Here is a 26,487-nt window from a genome sequence, read left to right on the forward strand (position 1 = left end):
GTGGGGGTGGGGGCGCCCTGCTTCCCCATATATACAGCCCCCGCCTGTCCAGGTCGGCTCCACAGCTCTCTCCTGCGCTCCAGTCTTCTCTCCTTGCTGCTCTCAGGTAGGGGCTGGGAGCTGGCGGCCCTCCTCTGGGATAAGGGGCCCAGGTTTAAGAAGGGGCTCCTCTAGGAACAGCACACTGCATTCAGGGCTTCATGCACAGTGTCAGGTCCAGTCACTGAGAAAGCATGGGCAGGTCTAGACGTGTGTGTACATGCCAGGGGAATGGGGGGCTCATGTGTTACAGGGGGAGGTGTCTGTGTCTGACTGAGGATGTGGGACCAGAGCGGGGGTGTGTGTGTGTGTGTGTGTGTGTGTGTGTGTGTGTGTGTGTGTGTGTGTGTGTGTGTGTGTGTGTCTGTCTGTCTGTCTGTCTGTCTGTCTGTCTGTCTGTCTGTCTGAATGTTTGGTGAGGGAGGCTATGTGCCTCACTGACTGAGACACAGAAATATCAACAGGGAGACGAGTTTATGATCAGGCCCAAGGACATGTAGGAAGCGGCAAGAGGACAGCAGAGAACAATTATTTAAGAAGTTTGTGCATAAAAGCTAGTTCTGTGAGGTTTGCACTGGGTAACTACCCACATTCACACACACACAATGGCTCGTGTGTGCAGCTGGGAGTCAAGCCCGTGGGAGTATGTGTGCCCCCTGCAAAAGTTGCTCCCGGGCACGGGAATATGGTGTCCAGTCTTCATGCCCTTGACACGGTCTCTGTGCTAGGCACAGACTGAATGTACAGCTTGCCACATGCCTGTTGTGGAGCACATTCAGCTGTGCCATGGGTGTGTCTATGAGAACATGCCCACGGGGGCTCCTCTTTGACAACATCTACCACCACTGACCATAGAATGGGGACAGGATGGATGAGAACTGGCTCCGGAGTCATGAGACTTGGGTTCAAGTACCGGCTCCACCACTTACTGTGATGTGTTTTTGGACAAGCAAGCTCATGAACCTAGATTTCCTCCTCTGTAGAATGGGGTGAGGACTAAGGAGGAGGACGGGCATGAAAATGCTCTGTAGGCTGTAATGCCCCAACCATGTGACCACTGGTTGTATGTCAGGTGGCTCAAAAAGGCAAGCTTCACTAGATGGGGGAGGCCAGGGCAGGGCCATCGGCCAGGAGTGAGGAGTGAGGGGCTCACTGAGGTGACATCAAGAACCTGGGTGGGAAAAGCGAGAGAGAGAGCAGGGCCAGAGAAGCCCACCACCACCGCCCACCCCTTTTCAGGCCTTGGGGTGGAGGGGTGCTGAAGGGTGGGGCCGGGGTGAGGCAGGGACACAGCCCTGACCAACCTTCCTTCTCTACAGGCCCCTGCCACCTTGAGCCCCTTTCCTCTCGAAGGCACGTTCGAGAAGCCAAGGTAAGGAGAGCCGAAGAACGGGTGGAGGGATCTGGGAAGACACACAACTCTAGTTTCTGCCTCGCCTTAGGGAGCATGGCCAGGAGTTCTTACCTGTGACTAGTGAAGGAGTCAGGTGGTGAAGAGGTTCAGAGATGTGTGTAGTGTGTATAGTTAGCTTCCTGTTCCCAGAAGACCAGGACACTCTGCCCTCCGCTAGGAGGGCCCCAGGCTGGACCAAGTTAGCCTCCGCCTCTGCCCTGATAGATTTGCGAGGGCTAGGAGATGAGCTGAAGGAATGAGGGACTCTCGGTGACCCCTCCTGACCCATGAGCACTGTGCTAGGCTCTGGGGCTCCTGCTGCAGGGGAGAAGAGTGGAGGGAAGGGCAGTCAGCTCCTTCTCCCTCCCTTTGCAGCCGCAGCCATGGTGGACGCGGAGATGGCCGCGTTTGGGGAGGCCGCCCCCTATCTGCGCAAGTCAGAGAAGGAGCGGCTGGAAGCCCAAACCAGGCCTTTCGACCTCAAGAAGGACGTCTTTGTGCCTGATGACAAAGAGGAGTTCGTCAAGGCCACGATTTTGTCTCGAGAGGGTGGCAAAGTCACCGCCGAGACGGAGCATGGCAAGGTGGGTGGCGGGGCCAGCGTGAGAGGCCACCCTGGATGCCCCCCAGGCCTGGGGTGCCTGGAGGCGGGTGCCACCAGGATGCACCCCACAGAGATCTGGTTCTCCCTTCCTCTGGGTAGGGATCTACTCTCTCCAAATAGCCCTTCTCATCCCCAACATCCCGTCTATCTTTTCTGGGACCCTGGATTCTTTTCTCATGAACATGGTTCTCCTATAACCTGCCTAACTCCCATCCCTGTCCGTGGGCTGTTGCAGACAGTGACTGTAAAGGAGGACCAGGTGTTGCAGCAAAACCCACCCAAGTTCGACAAGATCGAGGACATGGCCATGCTGACCTTCCTGCACGAGCCTGCGGTGCTGTACAACCTCAAGGAGCGCTACGCCTCCTGGATGATCTATGTGAGTGCACCCCCGGACAGCCCTCTGAATCGAGTGGCTTCCTGCTCCAAGAAGCATGTCCACTTCCTGGAGCCCAGCGTGTCTGTCCTTTGTGCCCAGGCAGTACTTCACTCTGTCCTAATCCTTACATCTTTGTGTGTGCTAAGCTGCTTCAGTCATGTCCGACTCTTTGTGAGCCTAAGGGCTGTCGCCCACCAAGGTCCTCTGTCCATGGGATTTCCCAGGCAAGAATACTGGAGTGGGTTGCCATTTCCTTCTCCAGGTGATCTTTCCAACCCAGGAATCAAAGTCGTGTCTCCTGCTTGGCAGGTGGATTCTTTACCACTAGCGCCACCTGGGAAGCCCACCTACACCCTCAGGTCATTCTAATGACCCGAGGGTTGGGATTGCTCAGATGGACTGCGTTCATACAATTTCCTTTCTCTCCCTCTCCTAAGACCTTTCTCTAACTCCGAAAACTGCCACCCCTCCCGCTTCATCACTTCATCAACTCACTTCTTTTCCTCCCCTAGACCTACTCGGGCCTCTTCTGCGTCACCATCAACCCCTACAAGTGGCTGCCGGTGTACAATGCCGAGGTGGTGGCCGCCTACCGGGGCAAGAAGAGGAGTGAGGCGCCGCCCCACATCTTCTCCATCTCCGACAACGCCTACCAGTACATGCTGACAGGTGACAGGCCCCAAGCGAAGGGTTTCTTGCGGGCCCCTCCTCCCGAGGGGTTCAGGCCTCTGGGAGAGAGGCAGGGAGCTGGGGCAGGGTGGGGAGAGCACAAAGCAGCCCGTGCAACTCCTGACTTGTCCTCCCCATCTTCTCCCCACAGACAGAGAAAACCAGTCCATCCTGATCACGTGAGTGTGGCTCCTTCCTCTTCCCTTCCACAATCTCCTTGAGCCCAGCCCCCGTCAGGACCCAAAGCCCCCATGCACAGACTCCCAGTTCTCTTTCCCTCCACCTTCTAATGCCAGCTCTGGCCTTGACCCTGGCCTTCTCCTTGCTCCTCCCCTTTCTTTCTCCTCCCCACCCCTCTCTTATTTTTCCTCTCCCATCTCCTTCACTCATGCCCCTCTGATTCATCACTCATCTATCCATAAGCCTGGGAACACCGTGTCTTCTTCCCCTCTTCATTTTCCTTCATTTTTCCCTTCAGAAACCCTCCCCATTCTTCCAGCACCACCCATTCTTTTCCAAAATGGCCTGGGCCCATCTCCTCTGATTGACCTTGCCCAGCCGAGACCATATTGAGCTGTGCTTAGTCGCTCAGTTGTTCACGACTCTTTGCAACCCCATGGACTGTAGCCCACCAGGCTCCTCTGTCCATGGGGATTCTCCAGGCAAGAATACTGGAGTGGGTTGCCATACCCTCCTCTAGGGGATCTTCCCAACCCAAGGATCGAACCCAGGTCTCCCGCCTGCCCAAACCCACTTCTTCTAGCACATCCTTCCTAGTTGCTACCCTTGACCCTGTGTATGTCAGAGCACAGCTGTGTGGCTGGGATGCATATTATCTGGTGGCTTCCTGCTGCAGGGCTCCCCCTGCCAAATAAAGCTAGGCAATCTCTCCTGACTCGAGGCTTGTGGTCTCAAACAATGCTTGTTCACTGCCTAATAAGCCCGACTGTCCCAACAGCGGAGAATCCGGGGCAGGGAAGACGGTCAACACCAAGAGAGTCATCCAATACTTCGCGGTCATTGCCGCCATTGGCGACCGCAGCAAAAAGGAGCAGACCACAGGCAAGGTAAGCCTACTGTCCTCCAAGGGCCTGTATCACAGAAAGGGAGGAGGAGGAGGAGGCCTCTCACCTGCCATCCTTCTTGACCTCCGCAGGGCACCCTGGAGGACCAGATCATCCAGGCCAACCCCGCCCTGGAGGCCTTTGGCAACGCCAAGACCGTCAGGAATGACAACTCCTCCCGCTTTGTGAGTGGGCCCTGCCTTTGGACTTGGGATTTGGGCTGGTCAAGGGCTGTGTCAAACAGGAGCCCTCCCTCAACTCATCACCACTTTTCTCCATGTCTCCAGGGGAAATTTATTAGAATCCATTTTGGGGCGACCGGCAAGTTGGCGTCTGCAGACATCGAGACCTGTGAGTGTCACAGATCTGCTAGGACTCATCCTGACCCCGCCCTCACTCTAACTGTCTCCGTCTCAGTCTCTCTCTGTCACTGGCCAGCTCTGCCCCTCCGTCTCTCTTCCTCTCTCCCTGTCTCTGTGTCTCTATGTCTATATATTCCTCTCCCTCTGAGACTTCCTCTGGTCTTTCTCCATCCCTGTCTCTGCATGTCTATGTGTCTTTCTCTGGGACCTTCCACTGCTCCTGGGACTTCGTCTCCCATCTCCATCTCTGTGTGTGATCTCTGTGCATCTGTGGGCGCATCTCTCTCCCTCTCTTGTCTCTCCCTTTCCCTCTGTCCTGTTCTCTACATTTATCAGTCCTTTTTCTCTATTTCCTTATACTTAAATCCTAACGTTTTCTTCTTCTCTTTCTTCTCCCCTCCTATTCACAGACCTTCTGGAAAAATCCAGAGTTATTTTCCAGCTGAAAGCAGAGAGAGATTATCACATTTTCTACCAAATCCTGTCCAACAAAAAGCCGGAGCTGCTGGGTGAGTCACAGCTACCAACTGAGACCAACTATCTCCATGGCAACCTGGTCCCCTCCACTTGCAGCTGCTTGTTGACAGGCCCTGGGTTTATCACATGGCTGGATTCAGTTCCATGGGATGTAGGACCCCATTAAGCCCTATCACGTGCTCTTTCGCAGGTCATGTGTCATGGCAGATAGCCCCAGAGAGGGCCAGGGGTTTGAGCCCCCATTCTAACGTCTCTCCTCCCACCCCCCAGACATGCTGCTGATCACCAACAACCCCTATGACTATGCATTCATCTCCCAAGGAGAGACTACTGTGGCCTCAATTGATGATGCTGAAGAGCTCATGGCCACTGATGTAAGTGTGTGAGGACACAGCTGGGAGGCAAGGGGATTGGTGGTGAGGGGCAAATGGGTCCAGTTCACTGGCCCAGAAATAGAGCTAAGACCCTGGCTGGCTGTTGTTCCTTCCTGAGGGCCAGAATGTGCCCTGTGTCCTGAGTGTGCTGGGATACAGGTGAGATGAGACAGGGTGGGCCAGTGACTGGTATTTTCAATCAAAGCAGAGAGGGTTGAAAGCCATGGACAGAGAAACAGACAAGCCAAAAAACAAAGCATTACTAAGGGAAAGGGGCGGGTGGTGGTCATGCAGCTGCCGTGGGGCTAGAGAAGGCTGTTAGGTGAAGAACAGGTATTGATACATATGGGAGACCCAAGCATGGATGTAAGGGAAGGGCCTAGAAGAGGGACAGAAGTAGGAAACATTAGTGGGTCATCCAGAGCAGCCCCAGAGAACAGCCTAACTGCTGATACCCCGGCCAAGGCAGTCCACACCCACCTGGCTCTTATACTTCCCAGCTTAGTTGTGGGGTTCCCCACTGGGGATGGGAGTCTCAGCACCCACAGAGATTCAGGAGATAAGATCTCGCTCAACTGCAGAGGGGTCTCATTTACCTTCCATACTCCCTTTTCTGGGGTCCACCACCATGGGTCCTGCCTACAGAATGCCTTTGATGTGCTGGGCTTCACTACGGAGGAGAAGAACTCCATGTACAAGCTGACGGGCGCCATCATGCACTTTGGAAACATGAAGTTCAAACAGAAGCAGCGAGAGGAGCAGGCCGAGCCTGACGGCACCGAAGGTGGGAGTCAGGGGTGCGGGGAACAGCTGTGGAGCCATGAAGCCTTCGTCTGCGGAGGAGGCGTCCCTCTTCCAACTCTGCCGTCTGCCCTTTCCTTCCAGAGGCCGATAAGTCCGCCTACCTCATGGGGCTGAACTCAGCCGACCTGCTTAAGGGGCTGTGCCATCCTCGGGTGAAGGTGGGCAACGAGTACGTCACCAAGGGGCAGAATGTCCAGCAGGTGGGTCATCTTCAGGTGTTAAACGGCAGAAGTGCTGGCCCGGTGCAGCCGTGGGAGCTTTGCAATCAACTCTTCCCACCACTCTCTCATGTGGGTTTCTCCCCTACCTTCCAGGTGGCGTATGCCACTGGGGCGCTGGCCAAGGCCGTATATGAGAGGATGTTCAACTGGATGGTGACGCGGATCAACGCCACCCTGGAGACCAGGCAGCCACGCCAGTACTTCATAGGTGTCCTGGACATCGCCGGCTTCGAGATCTTTGACGTGAGTGGGGAGCCCAGGGTCTGGGAGAATAGGAACTCACTGGTTCACACAGGCAGCCACCGCTGGCCAAGCCCCGGGGAATGCCGTGGGCTCCCCAGGGGTGGAGATGGCCATGTGTCTTCAGGGGGCGCTCCCTCCCTGCCCTGACCAGAGAGAGGCCAGCCACACCCATTGCCAGGCTGGACGCCACACAGCCCTGCCCGCCTGACCTACTCCTCCCCATCCCCGCCCTGCAGTTCAACAGCTTCGAGCAGCTGTGCATCAACTTCACCAACGAGAAGCTGCAGCAATTCTTCAACCACCACATGTTCGTGCTGGAGCAGGAGGAGTACAAGAAGGAGGGCATCGAGTGGGAGTTCATCGACTTCGGCATGGACCTGCAGGCCTGCATCGACCTCATCGAGAAGGTGCTGCCTCAGCCTCTCTGCCTGAACTCTCCATTCACGCCCCACACACATGAATGCCCCAGAAGAATGGCCACCCCACCCTTCTGGGCATCGTGATCTAGCTAACGGAAGAAGCCCGAGCCCTAGTTTCCAGAGCCTTGTGCTATCCCTGCCACCCGGGACAGGGTGGTCCTGGAGAGCTGAGTTCCAAAGCTTGAGAGTGGACATGCAGAGGATGGGCACTTCAGGGATGGCCTCCCACACCTGTGTGTTTACTGACTCTGGTTTACCTATCAAGGAGCAGGAAGTCTGAGGGTGGCGTGGGGAAACATAAGACAGCACTTCTTTTCAACCCCAACATCTCAGGGATCTGGGCGATGGAGTAGGGTGTAAAGCACCTATAGCATCCATGTTCCCAGACGTTCACAAAGGTCCCTTTGAAATCAAAGTACCACCTTGGGAAGGTTTGAACAGGTGCCAGTCAACAGGTAGCTGCTGAGAGCCGAAGTACCAGCTAACAGGCAAAGGGGCATCTCCATCGACACTAGAGCAGGCAGGGTCCATCTCCCTCTGCTCGAAGCAGGCTCAGTGACGCTCTCCTCTCCCCACTCAGCCCATGGGCATCATGTCCATCCTGGAGGAGGAGTGCATGTTCCCCAAGGCCACCGACATGACCTTCAAGGCCAAGCTGTACGACAACCACCTGGGCAAGTCCCACAACTTCCAGAAGCCGCGCAACATCAAGGGGAAGCCGGAAGCCCACTTCTCCCTGATCCACTATGCCGGCACGGTGGACTACAACATCATAGGCTGGCTGCAGAAAAACAAAGACCCGCTCAACGAGACAGTGGTGGACTTGTACAAGAAGTCTTCCCTCAAGATGCTCAGCAACCTCTTTGCCAACTATGCTGGGTTTGACTCACGTAAGTGGAGACTGGGACCCAGGGACCGAGAGCAGGTTTCTACTGTGGTTCTGAGGCAGGTCAAGTGCTAGCCCCCCACCACTTCTGTGTCAGGCTGGGCCCCGGGGTTTACAGATGCAGTGAGGGAATTGGGCAGAGAAGTTGGAGCACCCACAGTAAAGACCATGGCCTGCAACCAAATGTGGAGAGAGGTTGGGATTCCTCACCTGCTGCCCTGACTCTGCACATGCCCACTCGTCTCCTTTGCTTGACTCTCCTTTCCATAGCTATTGAGAAGGGCAAAGGCAAGGCCAAGAAAGGCTCATCCTTTCAGACCGTGTCAGCTCTGCACAGGGTGAGTGTGTGATCGGCACCACCCCAGCCCTGCTTGTCCCCTGCCTGGCTCAGCCCTGACTCCTCCCACTCAGTCTTCTCAGTCCCTTCCTGACCCTCTGCACCCTGTCTTCTCTCCCCTGTATCTGCTGGCCTCGGCTCTTACTCCTTTCTCATCTCCCCTGGCTTCTTTATCCCTTTCACCTCCCACCGTTTCCTCCTCCGTATCTTCCCCTAGCCCTCCTTCATTCTCCAGCTCCTTGCATTCTCTCTTTCCTTTCCTTCCCCTCTGCTCTCTTTCTTACTTCTCTTTCACTTTCTTAACTTCTCCCTCTTGGGTTTTGGGCCACAGGAGAATCTGAACAAGCTGATGACCAACTTGCGCTCCACACACCCCCACTTCGTGCGGTGCATCATCCCCAATGAGACAAAGTCTCCAGGTAAGCCCAAGAAGCCAGGCCCAGCCCACTGCTGAGATGTACTGCCCCAGGGGCAGGGTCTTTTAGATCACCTCTTGAGCTCCCACCATGGAGATTTCCAGATCACATTCTTCCCCTCCTATTCCCCAGAGAGGCTCACACACAGCCTCCCACCTTGGCCCCAGAGCTGCCCTCCATTTAGAATGTGTAGCTCAGGGTAATGTGCAACTACTTTGATGGACATTCCCTCCTAAGTGCCTTACAGCCCCTGATGAGACATGTAAGGATTGTTTCTCCCTTTCTGAATCATAAGGAGATGGAGGAGTTCAGGTGTCTGGGTTCCGGTGCCTGGCTCTGCTCTGATCAGTTCAGTGATCTTGGTCAAGTCCCTTAACCTGTTAGGGCTTAGAAAATGGTCTATATTGGCCCTGGCTACCACCTATGAAAATAGGCATAAACCCTATAAAATAAGGACTGTGAAAGCCTTTTGGTTACTCTCAAAATTTATGGCAAGAAAAAAAAAATACTGACTTGCTAAGGTTACAAGCCCGTCCATGACAGAGCCAAGATCAGAACCCAGAACCCTCGGCTCTTAGCCCCATGCTCTCCCCACACACTCCTCTCCCTTCCCTCCTGCTGCAGGGGTGATAGACAACCCCCTGGTCATGCACCAGCTGCGCTGCAACGGCGTGCTGGAGGGCATTCGCATCTGCAGGAAGGGCTTCCCCAACCGCATCCTCTACGGGGACTTCCGGCAGAGGTGGGTACCAGGCGCTGCAGGGCCCAGGGGACGGGGGAGCCTGGGCAGCCTTAGCAGGACGCGGAAACTGCGAGTGGCCTTGGATTCTGTGGGCAGAGCCGATCACTGCAGAACATAGGTGACACGGGGCACCTCTCTCCCAGGTATCGAATCCTGAACCCAGCGGCCATCCCCGAAGGCCAGTTCATTGACAGCAGGAAAGGGGCAGAGAAGCTGCTGGGCTCCCTGGACATTGACCACAACCAGTACAAGTTCGGCCACACCAAGGTAAAGAAAAGGAGGGAACGAACTGACTACAGGGAGACCTCTCTTGTCCTTTTGCTCTATGACTCCTTTCTTTTTACCAACCATCATTTTACCAATACTCACAAGCATTACTGAACCACATGCTAGCCCTCCCCATGGACCAGACAGCCCTGCTCCCCCATTCTAGCTCCAGTTGCCACTGACCTCCTTCCTCCAGTTCTTTCCTGCCTTGTCACCCTCCCTAAGATAAGCCCCACTTCATCCCCCTCCTGCCTGTCCCAGTCATGTCCACACACTACTTCCCTGCAGGTGTTCTTCAAGGCGGGCCTGCTGGGGCTGCTGGAGGAGATGCGAGATGAAAGGCTGAGCCGCATCATCACCCGCATCCAGGCTCAGTCCCGAGGTGTGCTCTCCAGAATGGAGTTCAAGAAGCTGCTGGAACGCAGGTGAGAGATGTTAAAGGGAGGGTCTCAGGCCTCGAAGGCCCAGGTTGGCTCAGAGCAGTGGACGGAGAAAGAGCGCCCCAGACCTTCAAGTGACAAAGGGCCACAACACAGCTACCAACAGCAGCGGTGGGCGTGGCAGGGGTGGGGGTGCCTCACTGTCACAGGATGGATGGAGGAGCCAGGGCCTCTGGGCGGGAAGGAGGGAAGAGGCTGTCTCACCGACCTTCTCGCTCGCCCCTGCAGAGACTCCCTGCTGATTATCCAGTGGAATATTCGGGCCTTCATGGCGGTCAAGAACTGGCCGTGGATGAGGCTCTTCTTCAAGATCAAACCACTGCTGAAGAGCGCAGAGACAGAGAAGGAAATAGCCACCATGAAGGAGGAGTTTGGGCGCCTCAAAGAGGCGCTGGAGAAGTCAGAGGCTCGGCGCAAGGAGCTGGAGGAGAAGATGGTGTCCCTACTGCAGGAAAAGAATGACCTGCAGCTCCAAGTGCAGGCGGTAAGACCCCCAGGCCCCTGCCCACATCTCCCACACACCCTGCACCTCCCTACCTGGGGGTCACCATCCTGTGCCCTCATAAGCAGAGAATTCTGGAATCAACACTTCCAAAGGCCTCCAAAGAGAAAGAAAGGGAAGGGGAGAAAGGATTAACTTAAAAACACAGGTTTTCCATCAGGATTTAACCTGGACCCATAGCTTAATAATTCTGTGACTTTGGGCAAATGATGTGTTATCTCTGGGTCTCCATGTCCTCATCTCTAGACAGGGAATAAAGCTGCCCATTTCACCAGGCTGTAAATATGCGAAGTGCTGACATCAACAAATGCAGTTCCCTCCCCTTTGATGGAGGAGACCAGAGGAAGAGGGCTAGATAAAGAGACTTCTGGTTCCCTTCCTCTCTGCTCTCATTCCCCAGTGCTCCTATCACATTGCCCTAAAACTCCTCCTCTCCCCATCCTTCTGAGGTTCTTCTCAGCTGGGGAGATCCTGGGGTTGCCCTCTTACAGTGAAGGTGGAGCCTGTCCCTCCAAGCTTTTGCCATCTACCCCATCCACCGAATAGCTTCCCCTCTGCACCTTGCCCTCAGGAACAAGACAACCTGGCTGATGCGGAAGAACGCTGTGACCAGCTGATCAAGAACAAGATCCAGCTGGAGGCAAAGGTGAAGGAGATGACCGAGAGGTTGGAGGACGAGGAGGAGATGAACGCTGAGCTCACTGCCAAGAAGCGCAAGCTGGAAGATGAGTGCTCTGAGCTGAAGAGGGACATTGATGACCTGGAGCTGACACTGGCCAAGGTGGAGAAGGAGAAGCACGCGACAGAGAACAAGGTGAGGGCGGCTCCCTTTGACTCCAGACTGAGTCTCAGGATTCCCAGACCTGAGTGTGGTCCTGGCCCCTGGCCTTGGAGGTCTCCATGGATGTCTCCGGGTTGGTGATGTTTAGCCCTAAAGCGGATGGGGTTCTTGGTCAACAGGTGAAGAACCTGACAGAGGAGATGGCTGGGCTGGATGAGATCATTGCTAAGCTGACCAAGGAGAAAAAAGCTCTGCAAGAGGCCCACCAGCAAGCCCTGGATGACCTTCAGGCTGAGGAGGACAAGGTCAACACCCTGACCAAGGCCAAGGTCAAGCTGGAACAGCATGTGGACGATGTAAGTAGACTGTTACAAGGGCCTAGATATACCAGGTCCATCAGTGTCTGTGCGTGCATGTGTGTGTGTGTTTGGGGGTGTGGGGTTAGAGAGTGCTTCTTCTCCTGATACCTTTCTAGAAGGGAACTGGGGAATAGACAAGGGGAGGGGTGATCAGTTCTGAGCTATGTATCTCATTTTGCTGATGTGATCAACAGTAGAGATGGGCTTCCTTCCTTCACTTTAGGTTCAAGCCTATATGTCTGTCTTCAACCACAGAATTTAGAGGGTTATCTCATAAAAACATAATAAATTTCCTTGGGAATTTTCCCTTGGGATCTTCACAAAGATCCTCCTTGAGGATCTTTGGACTTCTAATATTTTAGCCAGGATCTGGCACTCAGTGATCACTGTTCCCATAGGTAGTCCTTCGCGTATATCTCTCCTGAATCATTCTTTATTGCTCTGTGTTATCATTATTGAAGTATTGGTCCCAGCCACAGACTGGAAGCTGCCTTTAGGTGGAACTTCGTTTTATTCAATTTTGTGTCTACAGTGCCTAGGATGGGGCCTGGAACCCAGTAGGTGCTTATAGGATGCAGATTAAATGAAAGTAGCTTTGGGATTTTAACCTAGTCATTCATTCAGTCATTTATCATAGTTACTGAGCATCCCTTCATGCTAGGTTCTCTCACAGCCCCCTGGCAATATTTGGCCCATTCTGGGGAAGTTTTCCCAAGTCTTGACACCTCTGAGGATCCCGCAACCCCAAAAAGAATGAGTTCCCAAATTATCAAGTCAGGATACTTGGCCTAACAGGTCACACTGGTCCTTCTCTTCATCAGCTGGAGGGATCCCTGGAGCAGGAGAAAAAGGTGAGAATGGACCTGGAGAGAGCCAAGCGGAAGCTGGAGGGTGACCTGAAGCTGACCCAGGAGAGCATCATGGACCTGGAGAACGACAAGCAGCAGCTGGATGAGCGGCTCAAAAAGTAGCGTGTTCCCTGCCCCATCACCCATCCTCCTCCCACACCCAGCAGCCTGTTCCACCCATGGCAATACTAGCTGACCCAACAGATCCATCCTCAGAGGCAACAGCTTCATGCGGCCTCCATACGGGGGTGCAAAACTGTGGGCAGAGCCTCCAGGAAGAAAGCTTTCCTCCCCCAGACACGCACATCAGGGCCCAGCAGGCCTCCCTGGCAAAAGTCTAACCCAGATCCCTCCAGCCCTCTCTTCCTGCTGGGCACTTGCCCCCTTTATACACAAGTCTCTTTGGAGACCAGTTGCTTAACACAGAGGAAAGTTCCACACAAAAGCCTCTCAGGAAAGTCCTTTCAGGTCCTTCACAGAGAGCCCAGAGGACCACAGAGAAATTCAGTCAGCCACCATACGTGAGCAGTGCAGGGTCTGGCTGCTTCTTTGTTCAATGGTCTTGTGGTTCCAATTCTTATTGCAAGACCTTCCAAAATGTGTAGATTCACATTTCACACCTGGCAAAGAGTGAGTCTGTGGGACATATTCGATAATCAAAGATCTTCTGTTGCTTTAGGGTCAGGACTCTGAAAGCCTCTGAGACTCATCCTGATCAACAGCCTCCCCAGAAAGTCTTCACACTTCCCCAGGCACAGTACTTACTGAATGAATGAATATATGATCCCACTGATCCTCAAATGACCTTTTAAGAATGGTACTTTAACCTCACTTACCAAAGAGGAAAGGAAGGCTCAGAAAGGTTACCAAATTGCCCAAAGTAACAGAGACAGAATTAAAGACCATCAGACCTAAAAGGTGCCTTTGAGTTGATCTAGTCCAATGCCCTCATTTTACAGACCAAAGAAGGGATCATCTTGGAGCCCAGGTCTTGTCACTTCACCTCTCCACCTACAGTGCTCTTCCTATTGTAATTCCTATTGAACTTCAATCCTCCAGCAGGTGTTACACTTTCAAGGACCCTACAACAGCCCTGGAAGCTGTGGTTTTTTTTTTCCCATGAAATCCTGCTCCTCATTTGTTTCATTATCATTTCCAACCACTGGCAGCCCCTCCTTGAGCCTGATCAGCCTTCCTTGCCTCACGGTCCCTTCTTCCTCACAGGAAGGACTTTGAACTGAACGCCCTCAATGCGAGGATTGAAGATGAGCAGGCCCTGGGCAGTCAGCTGCAGAAGAAGCTCAAAGAGCTTCAGGTAAGGCCCCTGGGCTGGTCCTCAGGCTCCCGACGCTCCTCCAGGCTGTTCTCGCCCAGCATCACAGGCACTGGCTCTGTGTCTGTGAAGGGAGATGCTGGCTATCACAAATCCCCCATGGAGCACTTCCAGGAGGGCCGGCTAATCCAAGGATGACATAGGAAGAGATCTGGAAACACTCACCGGTCTGAGGACAGAAATCCCAGCTTCCTATGTCAGCTGTTGTTTAGCTGGTGACCATGGGGAGCGCACTGCCAATCTCTGGATCTATATGTCCTCCTCTGTTCCCCATGGCTTTTCAGGACCCTTCAGCCCAGCTGGGCTGTGACTTCAGTTCTTACCTCTAGAGTGGACACTGTGTTGGGTCTTAGTTGTCCGGTCAGACGAACCTGACTCTCTCATTCCAACTTCAATTATTTTTGCCACAAAACTGCCTAAACTGTCCCTGGAACACTGGTCCCTTTGTCCTTCAGCCACTTTCCTTCCCATAAAGAGAATGTAGCATGTTTTGGCCCAAAGGCAGGCTAACTCAACTATCCAAACCATCTCACCGAGGTGATCCTTTTATTTCTACTTGTCCCCTGGTGGGACTAAGCTGACAAGCCAGGAGCCTTCTAGAGTCCTGGGAGGGGGCTCCGATAGAGGGCCAAGGGGCTGGGTCTGAGCCCCCTCCGTGTCCCGCCCAGGCACGCATCGAGGAGCTGGAGGAGGAGCTGGAGGCCGAGCGCACGGCCCGGGCCAAGGTGGAGAAGCTGCGCTCAGACCTGTCCCGGGAGCTGGAGGAGATCAGCGAGCGGCTGGAGGAGGCTGGCGGGGCCACGTCCGTGCAGATCGAGATGAACAAGAAGCGCGAGGCTGAGTTCCAGAAGATGAGGCGGGACCTGGAAGAGGCCACGCTGCAGCACGAGGCCACGGCGGCCGCCCTGCGCAAGAAGCACGCCGACAGCGTGGCCGAGCTGGGCGAGCAGATCGACAACCTGCAGCGCGTGAAGCAGAAGCTGGAGAAGGAGAAGAGTGAGTTCAAGCTGGAGCTGGACGACGTCACGTCCAACATGGAGCAGATCATCAAGGCCAAGGTGGGCCCGGCTCTCCTCTCCTCTCCTCCAATTCCCTCCACCTGCCTCTGCTTTCTGTCCACATCTCCTCTCTTTGTCTTGTTCAGTTTCCTGCTTCCTTCTTCTACCCTGTCCTTGGACTCTTCCTCTATGCCTTCCTCTTTCCCTGCTCCTTTAATTGCACTGCTCGCACCCCATCAGCCCCCTGCATACACCGTATAACTCTCCTTCCCATCTCAGGCTAACCTGGAGAAGATGTGCAGGACCCTAGAGGACCAGATGAATGAGCACCGAAGCAAGGCTGAGGAGACCCAGCGTTCTGTCAACGACCTCACAAGCCAACGGGCCAAGCTGCAGACCGAGAATGGTGAGCCCTACTCTTGTCTTCTGAGTTCCTGAGCCAATCCAGGCTTGGGTATGCACACATCTCTCCAGAGAATGGGACCTGAGGGTTAGGGGAGGGGTGGGGGAGAGAGGAGTGACCGGCCCTTGAGAGTTGAGTGTGCTTCGGTGCCTCTCCAGGTGAGCTGTCCCGGCAGCTGGATGAGAAGGAGGCGCTGATCTCCCAGCTGACCCGAGGCAAGCTCACCTACACGCAGCAGCTAGAGGACCTCAAGCGGCAGCTGGAAGAGGAGGTTAAGGTGAGGCCAAGAGTCAGGCCACTTGTCCAGCATACTGGCTGGCCTTGCATCCACATCACTTCTTTCCCAAGAATGAGGCTTGCTGTCTACCCAGTATTTTCCCATTTTCCAAAAAGAAAATGCCCAGACCCTACCATGTGTATGTGTATGTGTGTGTACATTCAGTCAAGTCCAATCTTTGCAAAACCATGGACTGAAGCCCGCCAGGCTCCTCTGTCCATTGGATTTTTCAGGCAAGAATACTGGAATGGGTTGCCATTCCCTCCTCTCGGGGATCTTCCAGACCCAGTAATCGAACTTGTGTCTCCAGCATTAGCAGGCAGATTCTTTACCACTGAGCCCCCTGAGAATCCCAGGCCCTACCATATGCCTCCTAATTCTACCTCCCACTCAGAGGCCCTCTGCCTTTCTGCAGCCATCTCGGGAGGGCATGGAGTAAGAGGTGGGGGTGGGGGTGGGGGGAATGAGATGAAGAGAGGAAATAAATTAGAGAGCCGTGATGGCCTTGGCTGGGCATAGGTATGGGATGCAGGAACTGTACAAGTGGTCCTGGGATTTGCAGGGCAATCTGAAAACTGGAGAAAGAAACTCAACTGGATTCTATTTCGAGCACTTTGCAGGGCTCATTAAAAAGGGGAAAGAATATGAATTTTTAAAAAGGTCAGGGCTCAAATCCTAATCCGCCTCTTAAGAGCTTGGTGATCTTGGGGAAATTGCCTAATATCTCTGAGCCTCCGTCTCCTCCGCTGTAAAATGGGGGTGAGGATGGTAAAGCCTGCTGCGTGAGGAGCATGAGGGGGGTGGGCACAACGCACTTTGTAAACAGTGCGGCACTGTATGGACTTTGTTAACAGTACTTGGTAAACTGTTCCAGGTCCACTAGGGATTTAGAAACAGGTGAGACTGTGGGAGGATGCTGAAATTAGAGTGGGGAGACAAGCAGTGCATCACAGGGCAAGCTGAGCCCCTCTCGGTGCCACCCCTCGCAGGCAAAGAACGCCCTGGCCCACGCACTACAGTCGGCCCGGCACGACTGTGACCTGCTGCGGGAGCAGTACGAGGAAGAGACGGAAGCCAAGGCCGAGCTGCAGCGCGTCCTGTCCAAGGCCAACTCAGAGGTGGCCCAGTGGAGGACCAAGTACGAGACAGATGCCATCCAGAGGACCGAGGAGCTGGAGGAGGCCAAGTGAGTCCCGGGCAGCCTGCCTCTGGCAGGGGCCCCTGTGTCAGCAGGCCGCAGCCCAGCCCACTGCTCACTGGGGCCGGCTGAGGGGGTGGATGCTAAGCTAGGTTTTGACAATGCAGAGGACCCTGCCCCGGCCCCACCTCCTTCTCCTCTCAGGAAAGCTTTTTGCTCGCGTTATGTTTCTCATCCGAATATAAGACGAACAAAAGGTTTGTCTGAGGGCAGAGTGCTCCCACCTGGGGCAGGGTGCCATGGCAGGTGAGAAGCGGGGTGCTGGGACTGCATGCGTCCTCCAAGTCTGCAAGCCTAGAGGCTGGCCCAGGGTGGGAGGGATGCCTCGCAGAAGGCTCCCTGGGTGCTGTGGGTCTTCACACCCTGTCCCCCAGACCCTCCAACTGCCTTGCTTTCTGCCCCTGGGCCTGTCCTCAGGCTTCTCCAACAACGCCTCTGAGTTTTCAAAGACTGTTTTCCGCAAGACTCACCATGTTTCCCCTTGTCCAAATCCACACCCTCCATCTTCCCCACCCACTCCCACCACTACTCCCCCGCCCTCACCAACACGGGCAGGAAGAAGCTGGCCCAGCGGCTGCAGGACGCTGAGGAGGCCGTCGAGGCCGTCAACGCCAAGTGCTCCTCGCTGGAGAAGACCAAGCACCGCCTGCAGAACGAGATCGAGGACCTGATGGTGGACGTGGAGCGCTCCAACGCGGCCGCCGCCGCCCTGGACAAGAAGCAGAGGAACTTCGACAAGGTGGGCCCGGGCTGGGGGCCGCAGCCAGGGGACAGAACAGGTGGACAAGCTGGAGTCAGGAACATCCTCCCAGGAGGCTGAGGCCAGGGGAGGCTGGGCCTAGGAGGGGGACCTGGGTCCCGGAGGCGGGGCTGCGGCTGCCCCTTGAGCCGCGTCCGTCCGTCGGGTCCCCGCAGATCCTGGCCGAGTGGAAGCAGAAGTACGAGGAGTCGCAGTCGGAGCTGGAGTCCTCGCAGAAGGAGGCGCGCTCCCTCAGCACCGAGCTCTTCAAGCTCAAGAACGCCTACGAGGAGTCCCTGGAGCATCTGGAGACCTTCAAGCGCGAGAACAAGAACCTGCAGGGTGCGGGCGCAGGCCGGGAGGGGCGGGGCAGGGCGGGTCCGCACGTGGTGCCGCCCCGCTGCTCCTGCAGGCCTTCCCCCGTCGGAGCAGGCAGCCCCCGACTGAGCTGCCCGCCCCTCCCACAGAGGAGATCTCCGACCTGACTGAGCAGCTGGGCTCCAGTGGCAAGACCATCCACGAGCTGGAGAAGGTCCGCAAGCAGCTGGAGGCCGAGAAGCTGGAGCTGCAGTCGGCCCTGGAGGAGGCCGAGGTGCGCACACCGGAGTGGAGGAGGTGCAGAGGGCGGGAGAAGAAGCTGAGGGCTAGGCTATGGTCCCTGTTCTCATCTCCTCTTTCCTTTGTTCACGGGCCCATCCTCAGAGCCTAGGACAGTGCCTGACACTTAGTAGGCACTCAATAAATATTGGGGAATGAACGAAAGAACCGGTCACTCACTTGCCTTCACACAGACATTTTACCTATTACATCTTAGACAAGATTTCCTGTTTCACTCCCCCTCTTTTCACCTCTGCCTCCCTCTTTGAGCTTTTACATTCTGTGCCTGATTGCCTCTGTTTCCTTGGCAACACCACTCTCTTCATTTTCCTCTTTGTCTTTATAGCTCACTCTCCTCTATAAAAGCCTGAATCACCTTCTCTTAGGCCTTTTTTTTCCTTTCAAATTCTTTTCTTCTTCCTCCTCCTGCTTCTTTGACTGAACCACTTATACCACTCTTGAACTGACTTTGTATCCACGATTCATGGACAGCCCCCTGGCCCCATCCTGTGCCCTGAATGCCTCAGACCTTCTCTTCCCAACCCCCTCCAGGCCTCCCTGGAACACGAGGAGGGCAAGATCCTCCGGGCCCAGCTGGAGTTCAACCAGATCAAGGCAGAGATGGAGCGGAAGCTGGCAGAGAAGGACGAGGAGATGGAGCAGGCCAAGCGCAACCACCTTCGGGTGGTGGACTCGCTGCAGACCTCCCTGGATGCAGAGACGCGCAGCCGCAACGAGGCCCTGCGGGTGAAGAAAAAGATGGAGGGCGACCTCAACGAGATGGAGATCCAGCTCAGCCATGCCAACCGCTTGGCTGCCGAGGCCCAGAAGCAAGTCAAGAGCCTCCAGAGCTTGCTGAAGGTACACGGTGATTTTGGAAGCAGGAAGTCGCCTCATCCAGAGAGGGGCAGTGGCATCCCACCATCACAGCACCAGCTCGCTCCTGCCCCTGAACCATCACTGACCCCTCCCACAGGCCCTGCCCGAGCCACCACCACAGGCTCCCTGCAGCATCCAGTTCAGCTAACAGCCTTCTGATGGGTTGAGCCCAGCTCCCTCCCTCATGCATCTCTCTTGATGCACAGGACACCCAGATCCAGCTGGACGACGCAGTCCGTGCCAACGACGACCTGAAGGAGAACATCGCCATCGTGGAGCGGCGTAACAACCTGCTGCAGGCCGAGCTGGAGGAGCTGCGGGCCGTGGTGGAGCAGACGGAGCGGTCCCGGAAGCTGGCGGAGCAGGAGCTGATCGAGACCAGCGAGCGGGTGCAGCTGCTCCACTCCCAGGTGAGCAGTGCCCTTGGGCAGTCCCAGAGGGGAGCACAGGCAGGACTCCGCAGATGAGTTTCAGGAGGCAGGCGTGGATGCTCAGTGCTGCTTTTCCTGCTCTGCCCACCCCAACCCTCAGAACACCAGCCTCATCAACCAGAAGAAGAAGATGGAGGCAGACCTGTCCCAGCTTCAGACTGAAGTGGAGGAGGCGGTGCAGGAGTGCAGGAACGCCGAGGAGAAGGCCAAGAAGGCCATCACGGATGTGAGTCCCCCTGCCGGGTCTGCGTGCTCCACGCCAGGGTTTTCTTGGACTGGAAGACTTAGACCGAGTATCACTTCTCTCCCATGCGCAGGCCGCCATGATGGCGGAGGAGCTAAAGAAGGAGCAGGACACCAGCGCGCACCTGGAGCGCATGAAGAAGAACATGGAGCAGACCATCAAGGACCTGCAGCACCGGCTGGACGAGGCGGAGCAGATCGCGCTCAAGGGCGGCAAGAAGCAGCTGCAGAAGCTGGAGGCCCGGGTGCGGGAGCTGGAGAACGAGCTGGAGGCTGAGCAGAAGCGCAACGCGGAGTCGGTCAAGGGCATGAGGAAGAGCGAGCGGCGCATCAAGGAGCTCACCTACCAGGTGTGGACCCAGCAGCTGCTCCCGGACGGGGCCCTCTGCATCATGGTCTGAAGCCAGGGTGACAACCACCTCAGAGGGATGAAGTGTTCTTTCTTAGCCTCTTAGAGGGCAAAGAGCCGGAGTACAGCCTATGGCTACCCAGTTTCTATTCTGCCAGGCCCTGTTCTACCCTAAGTGCCGCTGGCTCAGGGGACAGTCTCTGAGCCTTCTGGCCTTCAAGCTCCCAATCAACATTCACCATCAACCTGTCCCTTCAGGACACACCCGGAGCTCCAGCAGAGCTCACCCAGCACAGATGACCAGAAAGCAAATATGTAGCCAGATCTTAGCCTGGCATCATCACCACCAAAATACACCAAAGCCATTGGAATGAATCTCAGAACTTTTCAATTACTCAGGGAAGCATAGACTTTAGCTTTCATGGTGTTTTCCAGAATCAGACTATCAATTAGATTTTGTTTCCGTTCCAGTCCAGAAAGTCACCATCCCTCTATGCATACTTGTCCTTAACCTAGATCAAGTCTATGTCATTTCCCAGCAGTCCAGGAAATCCCATCAGGCCTGCAGTCCCAGAGTTCCTGCCAGCACATGCTGGGTTTATCCTCCGTGGGGCCCCAGGAACCCCCCAGGGCCCACTTCCAGAACAAGGCCCATGCATAATTTTGTGTGCAATTTCAGGAGGCCCATCAGCTCCCTAGACTCTTTGTTGGCACATACTATTAAAAGTATGCATATGTTTTTGATAAGAAATTGTAAGGAGAACTCAAGTGTTTGGTGAGGATCAGAAACTTGAATTGGGTCAGGATACTACCTTCAGGGTAAAGCCGATGAGTGCGGGAGGGGCCATACTGCTTCCTAAGACCATGCCATACTCACTGCTGCCCGCCTCCTTCCCCACGACCCCCAGACAGAGGAAGACAGGAAGAACCTGCTGCGGTTGCAGGACCTGGTGGACAAGCTGCAGCTGAAGGTCAAGGCCTACAAGCGCCAGGCTGAGGAGGCGGTAAGTGACCCTGCTGGGGCCCAGGCCTGGAGGAGGGAACCAGGCAGTCTCATAACCCCTGGCTCCTCACCTCATCCTCTCATCCCCTGAACCCCCACAGGAGGAACAGGCCAACACCAACCTGTCCAAGTTCCGCAAGGTGCAGCACGAGCTGGATGAGGCTGAGGAACGGGCGGACATCGCCGAGTCCCAGGTCAACAAGCTGCGGGCCAAGAGCCGCGACATCGGCGCCAAGGTGGGTTCCCCCCACGGCAGCAACCCCACAGCCCCTCAGACAGAGCCCCTCACACCAGGACTCCTCCCCTTCACTTACTCCTGCAGCCAAACCCCACAGCCCCAGAGGCGAGGTAACTCAGTCCTCCATGATTTTTAAGGTTCTTCCCACTCTCACTTTGAATGGTTTTTGATTCCCAGCCCTACGGTGGTCAGCAGAAACCCTAACTGACACACATTTAGAGTGTCCCAACTTCCCCCAACAGCTATTTCTGCTTCTCTGCCACCTGGTTTAGACCTTCAGTCTTGTAACTCCCACCTGAGATGTACGTCCCAGAGGACCTTGTCCTTGAGGCAGCGTCCCTCCGTCTGACCCCAGGGCCCTTCCCTCCAGAGCCCTCCTCTCCACACTGACCCCTAGGGCCCATCTCCCACCACCTTGGGGCCTCCCTCAGGCCACGCAGTGGTGCTCCCCACCTCGGTGCCCACCTCTGCTTTGCTGCTTGTACCCATCCCTGCCCAACACCCACCTCTCCGGAGCTAGTGTGGACTGTGTTTCCTTCCCAAAGGGCTTGAATGAGGAGTAGACGCGCCACATCTTCTTGGTCTGCCCCATCCTGAGGGTGCAACGAAGCTCCCAGTCCCGGAGCCTGGAGAGCTGCCCCTTTGGAAGAAGCAGAATAAAGCAATTTTCCTTGAAGTGAGATCCTGCCTCTAGACTCTTCTTCACAGCCTGGCAGCCACAGGAACACGAGGACATGACCACGGGACGGGGTGGGGGATGGGGGCTCCAGGGGAGGAGGCCAGACCCAGGAGGCCTCCCTGGGGAGCCTGGGAGGCTCCGAACTTCCTTGGTGCAGCACTGCCATGTTCTCCAATTATCTCCTTCTCAGCAGATGACACCTCTCCTGTCAGCCCTCTCCCTGGCCTAGAGACCCTCGGGGTTAAAGGAGATTTAGAGATGCCCCTAAAGCTCTCCTAGAGCACGTGAGCCCATCTGTGTTGACCTACGCCCCTGATGTGATCCACACTGCCCCCCACTGCTGACAATACCTGGGCTGGGCCACGGGAAGGAAGTTTAGTGTGTGAGGGTGCCCTCCAAGGCATGACCCACTTAAAGTAATGACCCCCCAGTCCCCATGTGAGCTAAGTGTCTGAGAGGGCACAGGACTAGCATCCATAGCTCCTTCCCCTTCCAGACACAGCCTCTACTGTCTCCGACTACCTCCCACCATGACCAGGAGAACTGCACTCCAGCCCACCTCCCCATCACCTGGGACCTGGCCTGTGGTCCAAGACACTCTATTCCTCTCCCTCATTACTTCCTACCATAGCTTTTGGCCTTGCTGGAAGATGGAGGTTCTTTGGCCCATTTAGAGCAGGTCATCTGGAGGGGAGGCAGGCAAACGAGGGGCTGGGGAGAGTCACAGCGAGCAGGACCCTGGGGAAGGAAGGGGCTGGGGAGGATCACCAGAGGGCTGAAAAGTGGAGGAAGGAGTAAGCTCCCTCTCAACTAAACAAGCCCAGTCCTCCACCTCCCCCAGACTCAGTGCCGCACCTGGGCTGCTTAGGGAAAGCCTGGACCACAGAGCACAGGGACTGAGGAGGCCCTGGCCTGAATCCTTCCCAATGTACTACCCATGGCCACTCCCAGGCCCTCTGGGCTCTGAGCTCCCAATGCAGCAGCTAGAGTAAGTGCCCATTCCAGGGAGGAGAGGAAGAGGAAAGAAGGGGAACAGGGAAGGAAAAAGGAAAGACCTAAGGAGGTGGGCAGTGGAGAGAGAGGGAGAAGGTTCAGGAACCCAGAGGATGGTGACCAAGGAAACCAACAGAGAGAAAATATAGAGGAAGTGAGGTGGGTGCCCTTGAAAGACCCACAGGCTGTCCCATCTTTCTCTTCACATCCTCCTCCACTCTCCCTGCCTAGCACCAGTCTTCCTAGGACAGACTTGGAGAACAACGAGGAGATAAGTGGAGGAAAGAGAGGGACACATGTGAAAAGGGAGATGTGGGGGATACTCAGAGAATCCAAGCTTCCAGAGCAGAAAACAGAGGCAGAGAGAACAGCCAGCGACCATGCAGCAGACAGGCCACCGAAGGAGGGTGCTGAGAGGGGGTGGGAGAGGAGACAGAGAGGGCCAGCCTTGGATAGAGAAGCTAGAAGAGCCAAAAGGGTCTGGTACTGGGCAAAGGAAAGAATCCTGGGTCACCCTCAGATGCTGGCAAAATCAGGAAAGTGGAGAACAGTTAGGTTCGAGAGAAGTGGATGAAGACCCAGGAGCAGGATGTGCAGGCTGAGATGGGACATGCAGAGGGTGAGTAGAGGCTGGGCAGAGAAAGGCAGAGATGTGAGGAAATACAGGCACGTCAGATCGTGCGATGCACAGAAATATGGCGCCAGGGAGAACGGGAGCCCAGGTCCAACTTTGAGACAGGGAACCAGGCAGAGGGGAAGGGAGACAGACACAGAGAAGGACAGACATACAGGGAGCCAGGCAAAGGCAGGGCAAAGCTGGCCCTCTCTCCTCGGCTCCTTACCTGCAGCAGGAGTGTCCAACCGGCATGCTCACCCTCCAGGACTCCTGGCAGAATGAGGAGCTGCTTCGGGAGGACAGAGAGTAGGGATGGATGTGAGAGGGGGCTAGGATAGGGAGAGGACGGCAAACCAGACCAGACGGGTGGGGCAGAACCCTGGAACTGAGTTAAGCCCTCCCCTCTTCCTCCTTCCATAGGAAACAGTGGGAACCGCCTGCCTACCTCTCACCACCCGCCAACTCCATCTATACCAGTCTGGCTTGCTCAGGACATAGGGTTCCCTGAGGACAAAGCCTAGTCTTTGTCACCTGGTCCTGACCCAGCCTGACCTGATGTTCTCAGCCCCTTATCACGTCCCCAGGGCAATGGGAACCAGGCAGTGACGCATTGGGCCTCAGACTAAACCCCCGGCTTGCATACTAGGTCCTCGAGTGACCTGGAGCAGGGGACAAGTAGCTTTCATCCCAGGGGGAAATGAGTTGGCATATGAACCTGCAGGAGATGGGAAAGTGGGGTTGACTAGGGTCCCCCCAAGGACATGGATATAGGGTACAAGTCCCCTGGAGACAGATATGTATTCCTGAGTCCAATGATGGGGCAGTGGAGGGCCCTAGGGAGCTGAGGACCATGGGGGAGAGACCACATATTTGGTGGAAAGCAAAGAAGTCGACCCCCATCTGTCCTACCCACCTCCACACTCTGGAGCTATATTGAGAGGTGACAGGAGATGGTTTGGGAGGGGGAGCTTGGGAGCATGTTCCTGGGTGTGAGGGTGTAGGGAAAGCCAGGGCAGCGGAGTCTGGCTTTGTTTCCTGAACACAATGTGCACTTAGTCATAACAGGCATGGCCTGCTGAAGACCTGACACCTACTGCCTCTGAGAGGTGGCATCACTGGAGGCGGGGAGGGGGGCCATGAGGGCCTGGGGCGCTTGGGGACACCCACCAAGAAGGACATGTGAGTATGAGCCCCACGAGGGTTGAGAGGGGACACCAGGGTTCTACCTGGGGAGACGGGAGCGGACTGCAGAGCCCCCACCCAGTGGAATGCCGAGCTTGGGGCCCAGCTGGTGTAAATCCCGGGGATTGCCAGGGCCCCAGCCAGCCTCAGCAGCACCTGCACCCTCTGGCAGCCCAGAGAGGCGGAAGGGAGCACCCCCACCCTCACCCCTCCTGCCTCAGGCCCCAGGGATTAACGCCTCTCCCTACCCCCATCCCATCCCACAATGGGAGCAGAGGATGGCAGTGAAGGGTAAAAGCTTCTGTGTGCAAATGAGTGTTTGGGTGTGTAAAACAACACAGAGGAAAATCTGCAAACTGAAGTATGCAAGTGTGGAAAATCCTCATGTGTGTGTTAAGACCGGGCATGGACGTGCGGTGGTCAAGTCTGGACGGTAGATTACTGGACTGCGGCTCTCTGTGCACATCTGCCATGGTGGCATGGGGCAACTCCGTCCTCTGCTTGACAGGTCAGACAGTGGCCACTGTATCAGGAGCGTCGGGGAGGGGCTGGGGGCTCTGGATGTGTCCCTAATGTAATGCAACCTCACGTTCCCAGGAGGACACCTGCCTGCAGACTGGGGAACACACAAAAAGAGAAGGCAGCACAAAATCCTTTTCCTGTCAAAGGGAAACTGAGTCAAGGACCCGGGCAGAGGAGCCCCTCCCTGGGCATCCTGGCTCCAGCTGCCAGGCCCCAGCACCGTGGTCCAGAGAGGGTGGGGAGTTGCTCCCAGCCTGGGGCCGTGTGAGGACAGGCCAGGGAGGAAGGGAGGAGGGGAGCCCGTGGCTGGGAGGCAGGGGACAAGCCTCTGGTCTGCAGGAGAAAGTGGCCCTCACTCCGTGTGCTCAACTCACCCTTCTGGTTAAAAATAACCAAGGTAAGGGCCTGATGGGGGGCGGGGGTGAGGTGGTGTGAGAAGTCCTGTCTTGCCACTATCTGCCCATCAGTCCTTTGGAGGGGAGGAATGTGCCCAAGGACTAAAAAAAGGCCCTGGAGCCAGAGGGGCTGGGGCGACAGACCTTTCATGGGCAAATCTGGAGGCCCCAGTTGTCCTCTTGTCACCTCCAGAGCCAAGGGATCAAGGGAGGAGGGGCTGGGAAGAGAGAGAGGTGGAAGGGAGGGTCCCTCCGGAAGGACTCCAAATTTAGGCAGGGGGTGGGGGCAGCAAAATATAAAGGAGTGTGCTCCAAGGACAGACTGACACTCCTCTGAACCAGGTAAGATGGGGCTCAGGGTGGGAGCCCCCATCTCGAAGGGAATGGGGTGAGATCAGTCGGAGGCCCAAGGGTTCTGCTTGAACTATCCTGCTCCAGCCCTGGGAAGTTGCTCCCGACAGAGGGGAGGTTCCCAGGGGAAAACCAGCAACCTCTTTTCTTCTCCTACCTGCATGTCCTCCCCGGCTTTCGTCTCTTCCATGTGCTTTCTTCACCTTTGTCCCTCCTTGGATGGCTTCCCTCTTGCAGTCCAGTTTGTTTTTGTTTTTTTTTAAAGGGAGCATAGTTACAATATTGTGATGGTTCTTGCCATACATCAACATGAATCAGCCACGGGTGGTTCAGTTTTATTTTTCCTCCTGGTCTTTGTCAGCACTTGTCACTATCATACTTCCTGGTCTGTCTCTCTTCCTGCCCCTCTTGGCTGTGTGGTCTTATCTCCTTGCC

General features: G+C 55.7%; 1 protein-coding gene across 1 annotated transcript; it reads left to right on the plus strand.

Annotated features, from left to right (window-relative positions):
• Positions 1-21,994, plus strand: LOC122443195 (myosin-7). Its single transcript, XM_043471145.1, has 40 exons — positions 1-106; positions 1,359-1,411; positions 1,808-2,016; positions 2,272-2,415; positions 2,928-3,084; positions 3,236-3,263; positions 4,043-4,151; positions 4,241-4,333; positions 4,436-4,499; positions 4,921-5,019; positions 5,258-5,361; positions 6,007-6,145; positions 6,247-6,365; positions 6,480-6,629; positions 6,866-7,036; positions 7,629-7,938; positions 8,205-8,272; positions 8,603-8,690; positions 9,312-9,429; positions 9,573-9,696; positions 9,985-10,121; positions 10,365-10,620; positions 11,210-11,452; positions 11,599-11,775; positions 12,600-12,745; positions 13,851-13,941; positions 14,628-15,017; positions 15,237-15,363; positions 15,519-15,637; positions 16,627-16,823; positions 17,391-17,574; positions 17,751-17,916; positions 18,042-18,166; positions 18,724-19,032; positions 19,257-19,460; positions 19,582-19,707; positions 19,799-20,074; positions 20,982-21,077; positions 21,178-21,312; positions 21,860-21,994. Exons 3-40 carry the CDS (start codon positions 1,816-1,818, stop codon positions 21,875-21,877), a joined length of 5,808 nt encoding a protein of 1,935 aa, XP_043327080.1. The 5' UTR covers positions 1-106; positions 1,359-1,411; positions 1,808-1,815; the 3' UTR covers positions 21,878-21,994.
• The last annotated feature ends 4,493 nt before the right edge of the window (positions 21,995-26,487 follow it).

Source organism: Cervus canadensis, chromosome 6 (genome assembly GCF_019320065.1).
Source record: "Cervus canadensis isolate Bull #8, Minnesota chromosome 6, ASM1932006v1, whole genome shotgun sequence".
NCBI lineage: Eukaryota > Metazoa > Chordata > Mammalia > Artiodactyla > Cervidae > Cervus > Cervus canadensis.